General features: G+C 41.7%; 1 protein-coding gene across 1 annotated transcript; it reads left to right on the top strand.

Annotated features, from left to right (window-relative positions):
- Positions 1-10,639: 10,639 nt before the first annotated feature.
- Positions 10,640-19,326, top strand: LOC132883882 (uncharacterized). Its single transcript, XM_060917977.1, has 4 exons — positions 10,640-11,016; positions 17,763-17,968; positions 18,830-18,940; positions 19,054-19,326. The coding sequence occupies exons 1-4, from the start codon at positions 10,773-10,775 to the stop codon at positions 19,123-19,125; spliced, it is 633 nt and encodes a 210-aa protein (XP_060773960.1). The 5' UTR covers positions 10,640-10,772; the 3' UTR covers positions 19,126-19,326.
- The last annotated feature ends 1,618 nt before the right edge of the window (positions 19,327-20,944 follow it).

The following is a 20,944-nucleotide window of genomic DNA, read 5'->3' on the forward strand; positions in this document are numbered from 1 at the left end:
CTATCATCCCGGTCCCAAAGAAGCCGTCTCCATCCTGCTTCAATGACTACCGCCCTGTCGCACTCACTCCCATCCTCATGAAGTGCTTCGAGCAGCTAGTCATGCGGCATATCAAGTCTGCCCTCCCCCCCACCCTGGACCCTTTCCAGTTTGCATATCAGTCCAACCATTCGACCGATGATGCCATCTCCACTGCCCTCCACTCAGCCCTCACCCACCTGGAGAAAAAAGACTCGTATGTCAGAATGCTGTTCATAGACTTTAGCTCAGCATTCAACACAATCATTCCTCAGCAGCTCATTCATAAACTGGACCAGCTGGGACTCAACACCTCCCTGTGTGCAACTGTCTGCTGGACTTCCTGACGGGGAGACCACAGACTGTATGGGTCGGCAGCAACTCCTCTAGCACCATCACACTGAACACAGGGGCCCCCCAAGGATGTGTGCTAAGCCCCCTCCTCTTCACTCTGCTGACCCACGACTGCACACCAACCTCCAGCTCAAATCTCTTCATCAAGTTTGTGGATGACATGACTGTGGTGGGTCTCAACAACAATGGCAATGAGACAATCTACAGGAGTGAGGTGAGCTGCTTGGCTATGTGGTGCAAGGACAACAATCTCCGTCTGAATGTGGAGAAGATGAAGGAGATTGTTGTGGACTTCAGGAGAGAGCACACCCAGCATGCTCCACTATCTATCAACAGTGCTGCAGTGGAGAGGGTGAGCAGCACCAAGTTTCTGGGTGTGCACATCTCTGAAGACCTGTCCTGGAGCAACAACACTGCATCACTGGCCAAAAAAAGCCCAACAGCATCTGTACTTCCTCCGCAAACTGAAGAGAGCAAGAGCCCCGGCCCCCATCATGCACACTTTCTACAGAGACACCATCAAGAACATTCTGACCAACTGCATCACCGTGTGGTACGACGCCTGCACCGTGTCCTGCTGCAAGTCTCTGCAGCACATCGTGAGAGCAGCTGAGAGGATCATTGGTGTCTCTCTCCCTTTTCTAATGGATATTTATAACTCCCGCCTCACCTGCAAAGCCATCAGGATTGCAGGTGACCCCACCCACCCACCCACCCATCTCACAGCCTCTTCAGCCTGCTGCCATCAGGGAGGAGACTGCGGAGTCTCCGGGCCAAAACCAGCAGGCTCAAGAACAGTTTCTTTCACCAGGCGGTCAGGAGGCTCAACTCCCTCCCTGTTCTGCCCCTCCTCCCCCCTCTACCCCCTGCCACAGATTCTGCTCGCACACCCCCCTGCCCCCCTTCAGCATCTGACATGTCATCCTCACAGTTCCCCCCCCCAAACACACATACACATACATACATACATCTCAGCGTTCATTAACACACTGAACTCAGGGACTGCACATCTCACTTTACCTCGCTCATTTGCACTATTCCGCACTACCTCATCTTAACAGCTGCTAGTTTGTTTATACTGCTTATTTCAATGTTTACCTGCTATACCTCAAGTGCCCTTGACTGTTTGTTTATTTGAACCAATTTGTGTGTATATATATATATATATATGTGTGTATGTATGTATGTATATATATATATATATATATATATATATATATATATATATATATATATATATATATATATGAGTGTTTAGTCTTCGTCTAGTTCAAATCTAGATTGCTTATACTGTTTATAGTGTCTGTTTGAGTGTTTAGTCTTTGTCTAGTTCTTGTCTAGTGTTTACACTGTTTATATTGTCTGAGTGTTTAGTCTATGTCTAGTTCCTCTTATCTAGTGTTTATACTGTTTATTTATACTGCTTATATTGTTTGTCTGAGTGTTTAGTCTATGTCTAGTTCCTATCTAGAGTGTTTATAGTGTTTATACTGGTTATATTGTTTTTTTTCAATTATTCTATTTTTATTTTTATTTATTGCATTGCCTGTTTGCACCGTGGGTCAGAGAGGACTGAAATTTCATCTGTGCTGTATGTCGAGCATGTATAGCATATTTGTCAATAAAGTTGACTTGACTTGACTAGAATCAGACTTTGATGGATGAAGGTCTGATTACAAACCGAATCCACCAATGCCTGATGTGTACCCCCTTGAACACTCACTGGTATGCGATACATTCCAACTCGATCGGGGGTGGCTTCTGGCACGTCGGGGACCCGGACCACTGCCCCCACCTCCATCACCTGGCACTGGTCCTGGAAATGCTCAGGCTCCCCACAGCGTCAGCACACCAGCCCAGGCCTCACCTCTGTACTGCTGGAGTGAGGAGCACTCATCTGCGGGGAAGACACAGAAACATACAGGGAAGAAGAGGAAGGGGAACCACGGGCTCGGGGAGCTGGCTGCAGGGGACTCGGCCCCCGCTTCCGTGGTGCAGGGAGGGGATTGGGAGGGAGGGGAGGAACAAGAGGAAGGGGGTATAGAACGAGAGAGAGAAAGAGAAACTGGATGTTCGCCTTCCACCTGAACCACTGCCAGACGATCCTCTGTCAGCTCAATGGCCTGATCCAGGCAGGATCAAGTTCACCCTCGGTTTTATTTCAAAATCACAAAATCAAACAAAAACACACTTTTCAGCTAGTTTAACTAAATTCTTGGGAAGTAATGCACTGGTGTGACTTCAGCCCGGGGAAGAGAACTTCACTTTCTGCTCCTCTCCTCTTTTATCTGCTCCTTCTCACTGCACACAAACACAGACAGCACATTACATAATTTACAACAGGTGCTTTCACTTTGCCACTCACCTTCCGCAGCCTTGCTTTCCATTCACAAACCGGCGCTTGACCACACCCCCACTGCCACACCAATATACCCAATATACCAATATAACAGCATTACCAAGTACCAAATTTGGTGAACATGTGGGTCTCCCTAAGCTGACCACATCTGTATTATGCCCAACAGGAAGTGAATTATTTTGGATTTTATACATTTTGACACGTTACATTTTGAAATACTCCTCCTCAGTGGTTTATCAGATTCAAGTCAGATTTGGTATACTTTTTATCAAGGTGTTGCTCATGTTAAATTGTGAAGGGATTTTTGATATCTTGCAAGGCGTTGAAATGGTGATGCAATGAATGTCTTCCCCAAAAAACAGGAAGTGCCTTGTAAATTCTCCATGCATTGCTTGATAGCCCTCAAACTTCACAGGTTATTATTTGTGATGGTTATGATGATATCCCGGGGTGGCACGGTGGTGTAGTGATTAGCACTGTTGCCTCACAGCAAGAAGGTCCTGGGTTCAAGCCCAATCACCGGTGAGGGCCCTTCTGTGTGGAGTTTGCATGTTTTCTCCGGGTGCTCCGGTTTCCCCCACAGTCCAAAGACATGCAGGTTAGGCTAATTGGTGGCTCTAAATTGACCATAGATGTGAATGGTTGTTTGTCTCTGTGTCAGCCCTGCGATAACCTGGTGACTTGTCCAGGGCGTACCCTGCCTATTGCCCATAGTCAGCTGGGATAGGCTCCAGCTTGTCTGCGACCCTGTAGAACAGGATAAGCGGCTACAGATAATGGATGGATGGACGATGATATCCCCATGCCCAGAGTAACACCCTGGTACCATTTAGCAACAGAAGGGGGGGGGGTTCTACACTTTTCAGCAATACTTCACCTAGATGGTACATCAGATTCATTTTAGACTTGGGGTACATGAAGTCACAGATCTCTTGATTTTATAATGTGAATGGATTTTTGATATGTTGAATAGTGTATTCATGGGAACAGGATAAATTTGAGGTATGTTTCAACAGATTTTCAGGTCGTTTCATTAGATTGACAACTGAGCAGCTTGGGGGTTGGGGATGTCACCCTACGTCATAATGCTGTTTATAGCATTTTAGCAACAGTGTTGCTAAATCACCGGTCTAATTCACTGGCTAACTTAAAATGAAGCCTTTTAAAAATAGGATAAGATGGCTTAGACCTATAAGGGTTAAGATATCATATTTTGTTAACTTGGTTAATTATGGTGTTAATTTAGTGATTGTCAGGGATGAAGGTTGATGCACTGTCCTTATATGTCCTGAGCTTTACATATTGCTGTCTACTGTTCAGGTAACAGGACAACTTATATGAATTGCATCTATTTCAGTTTACATATGAAATCCTCAATATTCTCCACAAGTGGAATAGCAAGTCATCACAAACCAGCTAATGAAGTTTAAAATGCACAAAATGTTTAGACATTGAGCATTATAACTTACATACTAAAACTGTGTTCTGCCTATATTCCACTGTCTTCTATACACAAAAACTGATACTTGTAATGTTTAAAAACCTGTGACCTTTGCCACACACATCTAAAGTGATCAAAAGGTGCAGGCTATCTGCTGGTACCTCGTATAGTGAAGGCTACATCAGGGGGTAGAGCCTTTTCTTACAAAGCCCCACAGTTATGGAACAGCCTTCCAAGTAGTGTTCGGGAATCAGACACAGTCTCAGTGTTTAAGTCTAGGCTGAAAACATATCTGTTTAGTCAAGACTTTTGTTAATGGTGTTTATGAGGTAAAGGTGTAGATCTGGAGGGTCCTCAGACATAGTGTTTTGGTAAACTGGGATGTCTTTTGGCATTCCTCACTTAAGTACACTGGTACCATTGCCTGGAATGAGTTACCTCGTCACATTCAGTCTATTGAGTCTAAAGGTGCTTTCAAAAAAAGGGTTAAAAGTTTTTTTATTTGATCAACTTTATCAACAGTTACAAAATCCTTTTATTATGTCTTAGTCTTATGTTTTTTTTAAATCTACTGTATTCTACTGTAAATCTACTGAGTCCTTACTAGAACTAGAAAATATGACCACATCACGCCTGTCTTATCCACACTGCATTGGCTCCCAATCAAATTTCGTATTGATTATAAAATACTACTATTGACCTTTAAAGCACTAAATGGTCTCGCACCACAGTACCTGAGTGAACTTCTGCTCCTCTATGACCCGCCACGCCTACTTAGATCAAAAGGTGCAGGCTATCTGCTGGTACCTCGTATAGTGAAGGCTACATCAGGGGGCAGAGCCTTTTCTTACAAAGCCCCACTGTTATGGAACAGCCTTCCAAGTAATGTTCGGGAATCAGACACAGTCTCAGCATTTAAGTCTAGGCTGAAAACATATCTGTTTAGTCAAGCCTTTTGTTAATGGTGTTTATGAGGTAAAGGAGTAGATCTGGAGGGTCCTCAGACATAGAGTGTTTTGGTAAACTGGGATGTATGGATGCTGTCAGTCCCCACTCGCTTGCTCACTCGAGTTTGTTGACGGTGCAGTGGCTGGCTGCTTTATGTCCCGGGGCTCCCTCATGCCTGTGTTACCTTCTGGCTCTCTCCTTTTAGTTATGCTGTCATAGTTAGTTGCCGGAGTCCCTGCTTGTACTCGGTGCAATATGTATACTGTTCCTACTTATTCAGGTGACATTGGGCATACCTAACCACCTGTGTTTTCTTTCTCTTCCCCCCCCCCACCCCAAATCTGTCCCTCTGAGTTACATGGAGTCAACAAGAAATCTTTTGGTGGAGACGGTGGGGACCTCGACTGGCTATCGTAGCCTGCAGGGAATCGGCCGTCAGACGTTCTGTCGCATGTCCCAGACCCGGTGAAATGTAACTGAATTGTCTTGGCCAGGCCTAAGGGTCCCATCTGCATCTCATCATTGCTGAGGAGTGTGCTCCCATCACCCAATCAAGCATCCAGCCAGAGCAGGTCATGATATATTTTTTACCATATTAACATGCCATTGTGCGTCATGCCTGATGTAAAGACTCTCGTCTCTGCGAGCCTACCACACAGATTTAATACTTGTCATTTTTAGGGCATACCTAACAACATGTTTTCTTTCTCTCCCCCCCCATCTGTCCCTCTGAGTTACATGTTGATCCTGGGATTGAGATGCTGGCCTCTTCTGCCCCTCGGACCTGCTTGATCCATCCTGGTGCCCTGTGTCTGGTCGGAGTTTTATCGCCCCACTCCTGTGAAGGACGGCCCCATGAGGACAGTTGAGGGTTATACCTGTTAAAACTGTTAATATTATAGTCAGGCTGTCTGTTGTTGCCCAAATGAGGATGGGTTCCCTTTTGAGTCTGGTTCCTCTCGAGGTTTCTTCCTCATGTCGTCTGAGGGAGTTTTTCCTTGCCACCGTCGCCACAGGCTTGCTCATTGGGGATAGATTAGGGATAAAATTAGCTCATGTTTTAAGTCGTTCAAATTCTGTAAAGCTGCTTTGCGACAATGTTTATTGTTAAAAGCGCTGTACAAATAAACTTGATTTGATTTGATTTGATTTGTATTAATTTATTTTGTTGGTCTATTTTGTGCTTATATTTATTGCACAACTTTGTTTCAAATGTATGATCATTAATTTAATTTTTATCATTATTTTCATAACTATTATTATTATTTACATAATATAATTATGTATTTACTATTTACCCCTATTTTTGTCATTTGATTCTTGCCAGGGGATGGCACGGTGGTGTAGTGGTTAGTGCTGTCGCCTCACAGCAAGAAGGTCCGGGTTCGAGCCCTGTGGCTGACGAGAGCCTTTCTGTGTGGAGTTTGCATGTTGTCCATGTGGGTTTGCTCCAGTTTCCCCCACAGTCCAAAGACATGCAGGTTAGGTTAACTGGTGACTCTAAATTGACCGTAGGTGTGAATGGTTGTCTGTGTCTATGTGTCAACCCTGTGATGACCTGGCGACTTGTCCAGGGTGAACCCCACCTTTTGCCCATAGTCAGCTGGGATAGGCTCCAGCTTGCCTGCGACCCTGTAGAACAGGATAAAGCGGCTAGAGATAATGAGATGAGATGAGATTCTTGCAGGACCACAATGGAAATAAGTGTTATACACTTTCTTGTGTTATCCGTGTATCTTAATGTACACTATATTTATGTATTTTGTGCATTATTTTACTAAATAAAATTAATCACTGCTGATCATAGCATATAACCAAAATGGGTCCTCCAGGACATACAGAACAGCATATCCCCCAGTCAATTCGGGTGCCTAAAAGGTTGGTCGACCACACACTGCCTTTTCAGCCTAGCCAATCAACTCTATAAGACGGCAGACAGGCGAGGAGCCTGCAGCACATGGGTTCTAATGGACTTTAGCAAAGCTTTCAACTTAGTCAATCATACTGTAGCAATAAATCACCTCCTGGAGCTAGGCGTTCGACCAGAAATAGTTCCATGGATTTCCAACTTTCACAGTGACCGGAGACAAAAAACAAGGTACAAGGGGGCATACTTTAACATAGAAACACTCACCTATGGCCTAGCCCAGGGACAAAGCTTGGTCCAATTGTCTTCATCGCCCACTTCAATGCAGTAGCCAACAACATGAGGTCTCAGTCATGGGCTTTTGTTGATGATTTGAATCTCATCGAGTCAAGGCTCATATCCAGCTCACCCAAGCTTCAAGAGGACCTCAGTGACCTTACTACATGGACCACTAACAACAAGATGAGACTCAACCCTGGCAAGTGTAAGGCCATGCATGTCTGCTTCGCCCGCAACCCTCCACCACCACCTTCTCTCACCATTGACGGTTATGACCTGGAAGTTGTCAGTGTTGCAAAGTGCCTAGGAGTGACATTCTAGGCGGACGTGAGATAGGAAGCACATGTTACTGAAATAATCAAAAAGGGGAATCAGAGGCTTTATCTCCTCTGCCGACTATGGCAATTTCATCTACCCGTACATGACCTGGTGACTGTCTACATGTTTTGTACGTCTGGTCCTGGAGTACGCTACACCTGTATGGCATCCAGGCTTAACTACTATCCAACGAAAGAAGATAGAAAACATCCAAGTGCGAGCGACAAAAATCATCCTAGGCAATAACTTTACCAGTTACTCTGCGGCTTGTGAAACTCTACATCTCCAAGAACTCGAAGATCGATGCGTCACCTTGTGTTTGAACTTTGCCAAGAAGCTGTGTAAGTCTGAACTCTACAAACACTGGTTACCTCGACTAAGGGGTGAGATGAGTGGCAGGATCACAAGACAAAACAAAAAACTTGACCAATTACCAGCACGCACCGCTCGTTATGCTAAAAGCCCACTACCCTACCTCGTTAAACTTTTAAATACAACCCCGATTCCAAAAAAGTTGGGACAAAGTATAAATTGTAAATAAAAACAGAATGCAATGATGTGGAAGTTTCAGAATTCCATATTTTATTCAGAATAGAACATAGATGACATATCAAATGTTTAAACTGAGAAAAATGTATAATTTAAAGAGAAAAATTAGGTGATTTAAAATTTCATGACAACAACACATCTCAAAAAAGTTGGGACAAGGCCATGTTTACCACTGTGAGACATCCCCTTTTCTCTTTACAACAGTCTGTAAACATCTGGGGACTGAGGAGACAAGTTGCTCAAGTTTAGGGATAGGAATGTTAACCCATCCTGGTCTAATGTAGGATTCTAGTTGCTCAACTGTCTTAGGTCTTTTTTGTCGTATCTTCCGTTTTATGATGCGCCAAATGTTTTCTATGGGTGAAAGATCTGGACTGCAGGCTGGCCAGTTCAGTACCCTGACCCTTCTTCTACACAGCCATGATGCTGTAATTGATGCAGTATGTGGTTTGGCATTGTCATGTTGGAAAATGCAAGGTCTTCCCTGAAAGAGACGTCGTCTGGATGGGAGCATATGTTGCTCTAGAACCTGGATATACCTTTCAGCATTGATGGTGTCTTTCCAGATGTGTAAGCAATTGACAATTGACCTAATGAGTTGCAATTTGGTCCTCCAGCTGTTCCTTTTTTTGTACCTTTAACTTTTCCAGCCTCTTATTGCCCCTGTCCCAACTTTTTTGAGATGTGTTGCTGTCATGAAATTTTAAATGTGCCAATATTTGGCATGAAATTTCAAAATGTCTCACTTTCGCCATTTGATACATTGTCTACAGTATGTTCTATTGTGAATACAATATCAGTTTTTGAGATTTGTAAATTATTGCATTCCGTTTTTATTGACAATTTGTACTTTGTCCCAACTTTTTTGGAATCGGGGTTGTAATTCAACGTAGTTAGACCCGCCTGTCTTCATGTGTTTACCAGTCCCCCCAGGATTTCGCGGGCCTTTTTTGTGATTGTTGCAGGCTAAAATGTCTGATGTTGCGGGGGGGGTTCCAAAAAAATTGCGATGAAAGTTGCGGTGTTTTTTAGGTTTTTGTTGCGATTACATTGTGGGAGGAAGTGAAAGTTGTGAGAAATTGTTGAGATTTTCTCTTTTTGTGATTAAAATTGAGTGATATGTTAAATATTAAGTTATTACTGAAAAACTATTGATTAAAAGAGCAAAGTCACTGAGAAATGGTCCTATAAACAACTTTACCAATATAAAAGATTACTAGGACTACAAAAATGCAGAAAAATAGGCTTTACTTATCCAAATGCACCTGTTGGTTCAAAAGTTAAAGTACATAGAACCTCACAGCACAACATGAAGTTACCTTAAAATATAATATAAATGCCTCAGTTTTCATGTAAGAAAAAAAAAACTATTAATACTAGTAGTGTGTGCAGACAGTCTCTCCTGAAGACTAAATTAAACAATAATTATAAACTAATAAAATAAATGGCTCAGGCTTCATAGAAGAAAAAAAATTTTGAACAGAATCTCACAGTATGATGCTGAAGCTGCCTAAACAATGGAAAATAAAATACCATTTTGTCAAAAATGTTAGCATCCATTAATTTCTTGTATTAAGTAAAAAAAATAATGTAAAGTGCGCACAGTCCTTCACTGTAAACATAACACACTTTCAGTAACAGAATTTAAGCCTACATAAACACTGACTCGCACATGCTGCTTCTCTTGAACGTATACACGGAAATAAGGCGGAAGGTAGTTTGTCGACGTCACCTCAAGACGACGCCAACGATTGGTCAAATTTGCAGGAAAGTTGCGGTGATTGGATATAATTGCAACTCCGCCCTGAATTCGCGGGGACTGGTTGAATTTGCATTGACGTTGCAAATCGCAACATCGCAAAATCCTGGAGGGTCTGATTTACTGAAGATTATTGCCACAGTACTCGTAGTTACCTAATTCAATGTGTAAATTGAATACTATATTGAATACTTACTATAATAGTAAGGTTTTTAAGTGGCAGTTATTTTAAACAATTGTAAATGTTTGATAGAATCATGGGTGCAGATCCCAGGGGGGACATGACCCCCCCCCCCCATTTCTGAAAAACATGAATTGTCCCCCCCAATAAAACTCCCCTAAATTATTAAAAATTGTACAAACAAATGTATTTTCAGACAAATGATTCCCTGTGCAGTACTTTTTGAATGATGTGGCGAGCCTCTACGAAGTTGTGATTTATGGTTGCATGGTATGAGTTGCATACGGAAAAAAAGAAAAAAATCACTTTTGTGTCTCCCCCCCCCCCCCCCCCAGTCCTGACATCGGATCTGCACCCCTGGATAGAATGCCACCTTTTACTCTTTTTATACGTGTATAATTGCTGTATGGAACATGTAATTCAGCCCTCGGGCTGCGAGTTGTTCTTAAGAATAAAACCAGTTATAATTATAAAAATGTACTTCGGTCAGCCAATCAGAAAGCAGTATTTTCCGGCATTCTTTGTTATAACCAATCAGATCCTTAGTTTCACTTTGAAAACGAAAGTGAAAAGTGAAAACAACAGTACATAAATGTCGGGTTAGAGAGGCTGTGATAAGAGAATCTGTCTTTCTTTCTTGCTTGCTTTCTTTCTTTCTTTCTTTACGAGTTTAAAAGCGCAGTTTTATTCTCCGCTACAATGATGAATTTTCGCGGCGATGTACGTAGAATGTTTATGTGGACGCTCGTTTTAAGGCCCAGGGTTTATTTTCAGCCTCATGCTAATATCAAGACCGTCTGTGATGAAATCATTAAAAATCTGCGTGAAGTGTCGAATGTTGTCAGTGTGCAGAATGAGGAGTCGTCCGATGTGAAAGTGAGCTTCTGTCCGATCGTCTCTCGCGCAGGAACCGACATTGAAGCGACTCTTTCTCACCTCTCACGTGAGTCAAAGCTGCACAAACAAAATGGCTTCTTTCTGCCTCCATTCACTCTCAGGGAAATTAAGATTCCAGCATCATTACAAATAAACAGAGAAAATAAATAGAGAAAACTTCTAGATAAATTAAAATAAATTATTTACATATACAAATATAAAAAGAATAAGACATGGGGAAGATGTATGTATGCATGTATGTGTAATATATAAAATCCTGTGAAAGTCTTAGGCACCCTATTTTTATTCATACAAACTTTGTTATAGATTTTCTATTTTATGACTTCCGTCAGTCCTGCACGCTGTGTTCAAGTTCAAAGTGTTTATTGTCATATGCACAGTAAGGACATGTCCATTTGCACAATGAAATTCTTAGAGAAGAAAAAGTCGGCATTCAAGAGCTTCGAGGGGCATCATGACCGTACCATCATTCAGGTGGCGCATGCACCTGAAGAACTCTCAGGCGCACCCCGGGCTGAGCACATGTCGAGCGGACTTTTGCACACACGCTATTAATGACACACACCTGAACATAATTAAGGAACTATATGTGCACCTATATAAGGACTGTTTGACTCCTTATCGGTGCAAAGTATTACACTATATTACCATGCCTTACTTCCTGTGTTTGATTTCCTGGTTTCCTGATTCCTTTACCTATTCCTCGTTCCTGTTTTTGCATTGCTGGTGATATCCTGTTTGAGCCTCGCCTGACCTTTTGCTTGTCTTAAGGTGTCTGGGTTTGTCTGCCTGTTTAGATTGTTTGCCTGTGTGTGTTTGCACTTTATCATTCAATATAATTCAGCACTTACATCCGCCTCGTACCTGACAGAATACTTTGCCAACAACGGATATAGCGGAAGTAATACAGTTTGCCATTCCATGCATCTACCAGGTTCCCTTATCTCGGCCCCTTGCCTCATATTTCTGGCAGCATTGTGGAATGTACATGCCGGCACCGTACTATGGAATATATCACCCTAGGGGATTCAGCCTGCAGTGTAATCTGTTCTGCGAGGCCTTTGAAGAACCCAAGCCACCAGAACTGATCTGGGTGAGCCTCATGCTCACTTGGACAGCTGGACGAGCTTGCCGATGGGTGGAGTACCTCAGCAGGGTAGAGCACCCATGCCTGCGGAGCTCACAGACTTTCTTAACCATGCTCCAGTTCATCTTTGAATCATTAGAAAAGGAGGATACCAACGCAGCGGAGGAAGCTGGTGCTCCAGAGCTCCCTCCAGTGGCTGACACAGTGGCAGTAGAGGAGGCCATTGTTCCAGAGCTCCCTCCAGTGGCCTTTGCAGAGACAGCAGAGGAGGATGTTGCTCCAGAGCCTCCTAGAGGCTGTTGTTCCAGAGCTGGTTTCTCAGCCTGCATCAAAGCCAGTTCCAGTGCCAGAGCCAATGCCAGTGTCCGCTCCAGTGCCAGTGTCTGCTTCTGTGCCCGAGCCAGTGCCCGTGCCAGTGTCAGAGCTGGTGCCAGCTCCAGCATCAGCGACTGAGTCTGAGTCAGCTCCAGTGCCAGAGCCAACACCAGCGTCAGAGCCAGTGCCAGAGTCTGCTCCAGAACTACTGCCAGCTCCAGAGTCTAAGCCAATGCCAGAACCTGAGCCTGTTCCAGAAGAAGTTTCTAAGGATGATGGCGTTGCCTCAGCTGGTAATGAAGACAACATCATTGTCCCGCTGCCGCCCGGCCATGAAGACATCGTTGTCCCACCACTTCCTGGCCATGAAGATGTCATCGTCATCCCGCCGCTGGGTCCTGACCAGGACCATAGCAATGCACTGACAGAGCTTGAGCCCATGCCTGAGTCCAGTCCAGAGTCCAAGTCAAGTCCAGTGTTCAAACTAGAGTCCTCTACAGAGCCCAAGTCATCCCCTGAGCCCGAGCCCAGTTCGGAGCTCGAGCCTAAGTCCAGTCCAGAGCCTGAGCCATCTCCAGAGCCCGAGACCAGTGCAAGTCAAGAGTCCAAGTTTTGTCCTGAGCCTGAACCTGAGCCCCCACCGGAGCCAAGAAGGATGGATTTTTGCTCTTTTGGGGGGGTTCTGTCAGTCCTGCGCGCTGTGGCGCATGCACCTGAAGAACTCCCAGGTGCGCCCCGGGCTGCATGCGCATCGAGCGGACTCTTGCACATGCGCCGTTAACGACGCACACTTGAACATAATTAAGGAGCTATACACTACCATTCAAAAGTTTGGGGTCACTTTGAAATGTCCTTATTTTTGAAAGAAAAGCACTGTTCTTTTCAATGAAGATCACTTTAAACTAATCAGAAATCCACTCTATACATTGCTAATGGGGTAAATGACTATTCTAGCTGCAAATGTCTGGTTTTTGGTGCAATATCTACATAGGTGTATAGAGGCTCATTTCCAGCAACTATCACTCCAGTGTTCTAATGGTACAATGTGTTTGCTCATTGCCTCAGAAGGCTAATGGATGATTAGAAAACCCTTGTACAATCATGTTAGCACAGCTGAAAACAGTTTAGCTCTTTAGAGAAGCTATAAAACTGACCTTCCTTTGAGCAGATTGAGTTTCTGGAGCATCACATTTGTGGGGTCGATTAAATGCTCAAAATGGCCAGAAAAATGTCTTGACTATATTTTCTATTCATTTTACAACTTATGGTGGGAAATAAAAGTGTGACTTTTCATGGAAAACACAAAATTGTCTGGGTGACCCCGAACTTTTGAACGGTAGTGTATGTGCACCTACAGAAGGACTGTTTAGACTCCCTATCCATGCGAAGTATTATGCTGCATCAGTACGCATTACCGAGCCTTATTACCCATGTTTGATTTCCTGGTTTCCTAATTCCTGTACCTGTTCCTCGTTCCCGTTTTCGCGTTGCCTGTGATATCCTGTTTGCGCCTTGCCCGACCTTTTGCTTGTCTTAACATTTCTGAGTTTGCCTGTCTATTTGAATTGTTTGCCTGTGTGTTTGCACTTTTTTCATTAAATATAATTTTGCACTTACAGCCGCCTCCTAACTCGTACCTGACAACTTCTACATTCTTGAGTCTGTACAAAAACATTTTAGAGTTCCGAACGTTTTTTTTTCTCCAGCACAAAATTAAATGTTATAGAAAAGTTTGTATCTTAGTAGCACCTGGCGGGCCGCTCTCTCATCGGGAAAGGAGCTCTGTGAGGCCTCCCTCCAGATGAAGGCAGCCAAAAGACGTGAGCATCAACGACTGAGGGCATCCAAGGGTCCCCCATCGTCATAATATGACAGGGACCATAAGTAAGAAGTAAGTAAGTATCATAACAGCATATTCCATAAGAGACCACTTTTCAGATTAAAAAAGAAAACATAATGAAGTCTACTGGGTTTTGGTGCAAAATGAAGAAGCGAGTGTGACAGAGTGTCCAGAAGAACTGTGGCTGGTTCTGCAAGATGCTCAATAAAACCTACAGCTCATTTCCTTATAAAACTGTACTCACTGGACCTGACCTTTTTTTTTTTTTTTTAAGCAAAGGGTCGTGTCAGACCAAATATTGGCTTTGTTTCATTTATTATGGTTTACTGATTACTGTTTTTATAGTATTTGTTTTAATTTTGAAACATTTTGATTTCATTATTTTTAAGTAATTTTTTTGGTTGACAACATTTCTTAACATGTGCCTAAGACTTTTGCATAGGACTGTATATACAGGTGCATCTCAAAAAAATTAAATTTTCCATTAGTTATGTAAGAAAGTGAAAATGTAATATATTCTAGACTCATTACAGATACACTAAAATGTTTCAAGCATTTTTCTATTTTAATTTTGATATTTATGGCCTACAGTGCAAAAAAAGAGAGAAATCTCTATTTGAATATTTCATTTCAAGATTGAGTAAATTACTTTTCAAACAGTATAAATCTTGTGTATCTCTCAGTCTAGTTCAGTACATGCAACTACAATCATGGGGAAGACTGCTGACTTGACAGTTGTCCAGAAGACTATCATCGACACCCTCCACAAGGAGGGAAAGCCACAGAAGGTCATTGCTGAAAAGGCTAGTTGGAAAATGTGCACAAGCAACAGGAATGACCGCAGCCTTGAGAGGATTGTCAAGAAAAGTTGATTCAAGAACTTGGGAGAGCTTCACAAGGAGTGGACTGAGGCTGGTGTCAGTGCATCAAGAGCCAACACACGCAGACGTCTTCAGGAAAGGGGCTACAACTGTTGCATTCCTAATATCAAGCCACTCCTGAATCAGAGACAACATCAGAAGCATCTTACCTGGACTAAGAACTGGACTGTTGCTCAGTGGTCCAAAGTCGTCTTTTCAGATGAAAGTAAATTTTGCACTTCATCTGGAAATCAAGGTCCTAGAGTCTGGAGGAAGAGTGGAGAGGCACAGGTGTTTGAAGTCCAGTGTGAAGTTTCCAGTCTGTGATGATTTAGGGTACCATGTCATCTGCTGGTGTTGGTTCACTGTGTCTTATCAAGTCCAAAGTCAGCGCAGCATTGACCAGGAGATTTTGGAGCACTTAATGCTTCCATCTGGTGACAAGTTTTATGGAGATGTTGATTTCCATTTCCAGCAGGACTTAGCACCTGCCCACAGTGCTAAAACTACTACCAAATGGTTGGCTGACCCTGATATTATTGTGCTTGATTGGCCAGCCAACTTATCTGACCTGAACCCCAGAGATAATCTATACAGTATTGTCAAGAGGAAGATGAGAAACACCCGACCCAAAAATACAGACGAGCTGAAGGCCACTATCAAAACAACTTGGGCTTTAAGCTGATCGCCTTCATGCCATGCCCCATTGATGCACGCCCCATAGTAAAGGAGCCCCAACCAAGTATTGAGTATTTAAATGAACATACTTTTCAGAAGTTGGCCATTTCTGTATTGTAAATCCTTTTTTGATTGATCTTCGAAAATATTCTCATAATTTGAGATACTGGATTTCTGATTTTAATGAGCTATAAGCCATAATCATCAAAATTAAAACAAAAAAGACTTGAAATATTTCACTTCACATGTAATGAATATACAACCCCGATTCCAAAAAAGTTGGGACAAAGTACAAATTGTAAATAAAAATGGAATGCAATAATTTACAAATCTCAAAAACTGATATTGTATTCACAATAGAACATAGACAACATATCAAATGTCAAAAGTGAGACATTTTGAAATGTCATGCAAAATATTGGCTCGTTTGAAATTTCATGACAGCAACACATCTCAAAAAAGTTGGGACAGGGGCAATAAGAGGCTGGAAAAGTTAAAGGTACAAAAAAGGAACAGCTGGAGGACCAAATTGCAACTCATTAGGTCAATTGGCAATAGGTCATTAACATGACTGGGTATAAAAAGAGCATCTTGGAGTAGCAGTGGCTCTCAGAAGTAAAGATGGGAAGAGGATCACCAATCCCCCTAATTCTGTGCCAACAAATAGTGGAGCAATATCAGAAAGGAGTTCGACAGTGTAAAATTGCAAAGAGTTTGAACATATCATCATCTACAGTGCATAATATCATCAAAAGATTCAGAGAATCTGGAAGAATCTCTGTGCGTAAGGGTCAAGGCCGGAAAACCATACTGGGTGCCCGTGATCTTCGGGCCCTTAGACGGTACTGCATCACATACAGGCATGCTTCTGTATTGGAAATCACAAAATGGCCTCAGGAATATTTCCAGAGAACATTATCTGTGAACACAATTCACCGTGCCATCCCCCGTTGCCAGCTAAAACTCTATAGTTCAAAGAAGAAGCCGTATCTAAACATGATCCAGAAGCGCAGACGTCTTCTCTGGGCCAAGGCTCATTTAAAATGGACTGTGGCAAAGTGGAAAACTGTTCTGTGGTCAGACGAATCAAAATTTTAAGTTCTTTATGGAAATCAGGGACGCCGTGTCATTCGGACTAAAGAGGAGAAGGACGACCCAAGTTGTTATCAGCGCTCAGTTCAGAAGCCTGCATCTCTGATGGTATAGGGTTGCATTAGTGCGTGTGGCATGGGCAGCTTACACATCTGGAAAGACACCATCAATGCTGAAAGGTATATCCAGGTTCTAGAGCAACATATGCTCCCATGCAGACGATGTCTCTTTCAGGGAAGACCTTGCATTTTCCAACATGACAATGCCAAACCACATACTGCATCAATTACAGCATCATGGCTGCGTAGAAGAAGGGTCCGGGTACTGAACTGGCCAACCTGCAGTCCAGATCTTTCACCCATAGAAAACATTTGGCGCATCATGAAACGGAAGATACGAGAAAAAAGACCTAAGACAGTTGAGCAACTAGAATCCTACATTAGACAAGAATGGGTTAACATTCCTATCCCTAAACTTGAGCAACTTGTCTCCTCAGTCCCCAGACGTTTACAGACTGTTGTAAAGAGAAAAGGGGATGTCTCACAGTGGTAAACATGGCCATGTCCCAACTTTTTTGAGATGTGTTGTTGTCATGAAATTTAAAATCACCTAATTTTTCTCTTTAAATGATACATTTTCTCAGTTTAAACATTTGATATGTCATCTATGTTCTATTCTGAATAAAATATGGAATTTTGAAACTTCCACATCATTGCATTCCGTTTTTATTTACAATTTGGACTTTGTCCCAACTTTTTTGGAATCGGGGTTGTAGAATATATAAAAGTTTACCTTTTTGAATTAAATTATGAAAAAAATACATTTTTCACAATATTTGAATTGTTTGAGATGCACTAATATATGAAATGAAAATGTAAGACTTGTTCGTTTATTATTCATTATTTGCTTGATTTTTCTAGTTGATAAGCCCACCATAGTGTTCGTATGTCACCACACCTTCAACCCTGAATACCTTGCACCAGACAGCGGAGCCTATGAAAGGAACAATTTGATGATGGTGGACATCTTGTTCCATGAAGACTTGGGGCTGCTGAGCTGTCCAATGAATACTAAAGCAATCAAAAAGGCAAAGGATTACCTAGCACAATACAGCAAACAGCCTGCTGTGAGTATCAATGAGAAGGTTTAAGTATTAGTGTTATTATCAGTGTTAAGTGTCATTTTTCACTAAGAGCATTTCTCAATGCTGTGTTTTATACCTATTGTATCACAGCACTTTGATATTGTAATCATTGTAAAATCATTATATTCGGTCATTGTAAAATGATTCCATTTTTTTACTTGAAAAGAATGTCTTTTTTAATCCATGAATAGTTCATTAATTATGATAATATTATGAAACATCCATGTTTATTAGTTTCTGTTATGACTTAGTAAGTTCACTGTTATATTGGATATAAACAGTTCTTATGTAGCTTGATTTTATGGAAACTTCTATCCTTAGTCTTTCCCATGGAAGAAAAATTAAAGTAACATCTTTACCTCTGACTAGTACAAAGCTCTGACATTAGATTTTCTTTCCAAAAAATATATTAAATATACTGTACTGTATATTTAATTATACAGTATTTATTTAATTAAAAATATATTCTTTAAATATATTATATTATTTAATTATATAGTATTTATTTAATTAAAAATATATTAAATATACTGTGCTGTACTGTACACATTATGAATACATTTGTTTTCTTTATTAAATAATAAAACCTTTTTTTTATTTATTTCCACTTTACAAGTTGCACTGAGTTAGCTGTTACTATAGAAACAATAACTATTAGAAATGAGTGCATTAATATACAGTAAACCTGAGATTTGAATTACAGCCGGAAATACACTCAAAGCTGCTGTTATAGAAAATTAATCAATACCTTCTGACCAATTAGATTTGACAAATCAAATGTTTTGATAAATATATAATATTAATGAATGTATATTGTATTAATGAATGCTTTATTTGTTGCAGGTACGTTCAATGTGGGCTGTAGCTCATGCAGGTGGCATTGTTTGCTTAAGTTTGTTCACAGTATGGCTCATAAACCGTGTTGCGCGAGCCCCAAACGGGACCAAGGCAAACGTTTGTACTTTTTTTTTTATTTTTTTAAGTCATGTGGTGCTGATCCAGCATGCTTATTTCAGATTTGGATTAATGAATGAATATTGTTTTAATTGTTGTTTGATCTGTTGCAGGTATTTTTAAAGCATATTGGAATTCTTGCAGGTGGCATTTTTTGTTTGGTTGTGTCCAAAAAATGGATCTGACCCGGTGTTTTGCCAACACAAATCCAGTTTTTCAATCTTTTCCAAGGCTGAAAAACCAAGGCAGATGCAAGTTGATGCTTTTTTGTTTTTTAAAGTCATGTTGAGCTAATCCAGCATGCTTATTTCAGATTTGGATTATCATCTCTTTCAACAGTGTATTTGTTTCGTTGTACATGATAATTAAATTTAATTTACATTTAATATTACAGTGTCTGCGTGTGTTTCCTCCAGATGCTCCAGTTTCCTCCACAGCTCAAAGACATACAGGTTAGGTAAAAATACTCAGCTACTAGGGTTGCACAAGCCAGTACATACAGTGCCTTGAAAAAGTATTCATACCCCTTGAACTTTTTCACATTTTTCCACCTTACAACTACGAACTTAAAAGTTTTTTATTGAGATTTTATGTGATAGACCAACACAGAGTAGCACATAATTGTGAAGTGAAACGAAAATGATAAATGGTCTTCAAAATTTTAAACAAATAAAAATCTGAAAAATGTGGTGTGCATTAGTATTCAGCCCCCTGTACTCTGATACCTCTAAATACAATCCAGTGCAATCAATTGCCTTCAGAAGTCATCTAATTAGTTAATAGAGTCCTACTGTGTGTAATTTACTCTCAGCATAAATACACTTGTTCTGTGAAGGCCTCAGTGGTTTGTTAGAGAACACTGAAGAACAAACAGCATCAAGAAGACCAAAGAACTCACCAGACAGGTCAGGGATAAAGTTCCGGAGAAGTTTAAAGCAGGGTTAGGTTATAAAAAAATATCCCAAGCTCTAAACATCTCAAGAAGCACTGTTCAATCCATCATTCAAAAATGGAAAAAGTATGGCACAACTTCAAACCTGCCAAGACATGGCCGTCCACCTAAACTGACAGAGCGAGCAAGGAGAGCACTGGTCAGAGAAGCAGCCAAGAGGCCCATGATCACTCTGGAGGAGCTGCAGAAATCCACAGCTCGGGAGAATCTGTGCACAGGACAACTATAAGTCGTACACTCCACAAATCTGGCCTTTTTGGAAGAGTGGCAAGAAAAAAGCCATTGTTGAAAGACAGGCATAAGAAGTCCCGTTTGCAGTTTGCCAGAAGCCATGTAGGGGACACAGCAAACATGTGGAAGAAGGTGCTTTGGTCAGATGAGACCAAAGTTGAACTTTTTGGCCTAAATGCAAAGCGCTATATGTGGTGGAAAACTAACACTGCTCATCACCCTGCACACACCATCCCCGCTGTGAAACATGGTGGTGGCAGCATCATGCTATGGGGATGCTTTTCTTCAGCAGGGACAGGGAAGCTGGTCAGAGTTGATGGGAAGATGGATGGAGCTAAATACAGGGCAATCCTGGAAGAAAACCTATTGGAGGCTGCAAAAGACTTGAGACTGGGAAGGAGATTCACCTTCCAGCAAGACAATGACCCTAAACATACAGCGAGAGCTACAATGGAATGGTTTAGATCAAAGAATATTCATGTGTTAGAATGGCCCAGTCAAAGTCCAGACCGAAATCCCACTGAGCATCTGTGGCAAGACTTGAAAATTGCTGTTGACAGACGCTGTCCATCCAATCTGGCTGAGCTTGAGCTATTTTGCAAAGAAGAATGGGCAAAATTTTCAGTGTCTAGATGTGCAAAGCTGGTAGAGACATACCACAAAAGACTTGCAGCTGTAATTGCAGCAAAAGGTGGCTCTACAAAGTATTGACGCAGGGGGGCTGAATACTAATGCACATCACATTTTTCAGATTTTTATTTGTTTAAAATTTTGAAGACCATTTATCATTTTTGTTTCACTTCACAATTATGTGCTACTCT

Source organism: Neoarius graeffei, chromosome 3 (genome assembly GCF_027579695.1).
Source record: "Neoarius graeffei isolate fNeoGra1 chromosome 3, fNeoGra1.pri, whole genome shotgun sequence".
Lineage (NCBI taxonomy): Eukaryota > Metazoa > Chordata > Actinopteri > Siluriformes > Ariidae > Neoarius > Neoarius graeffei.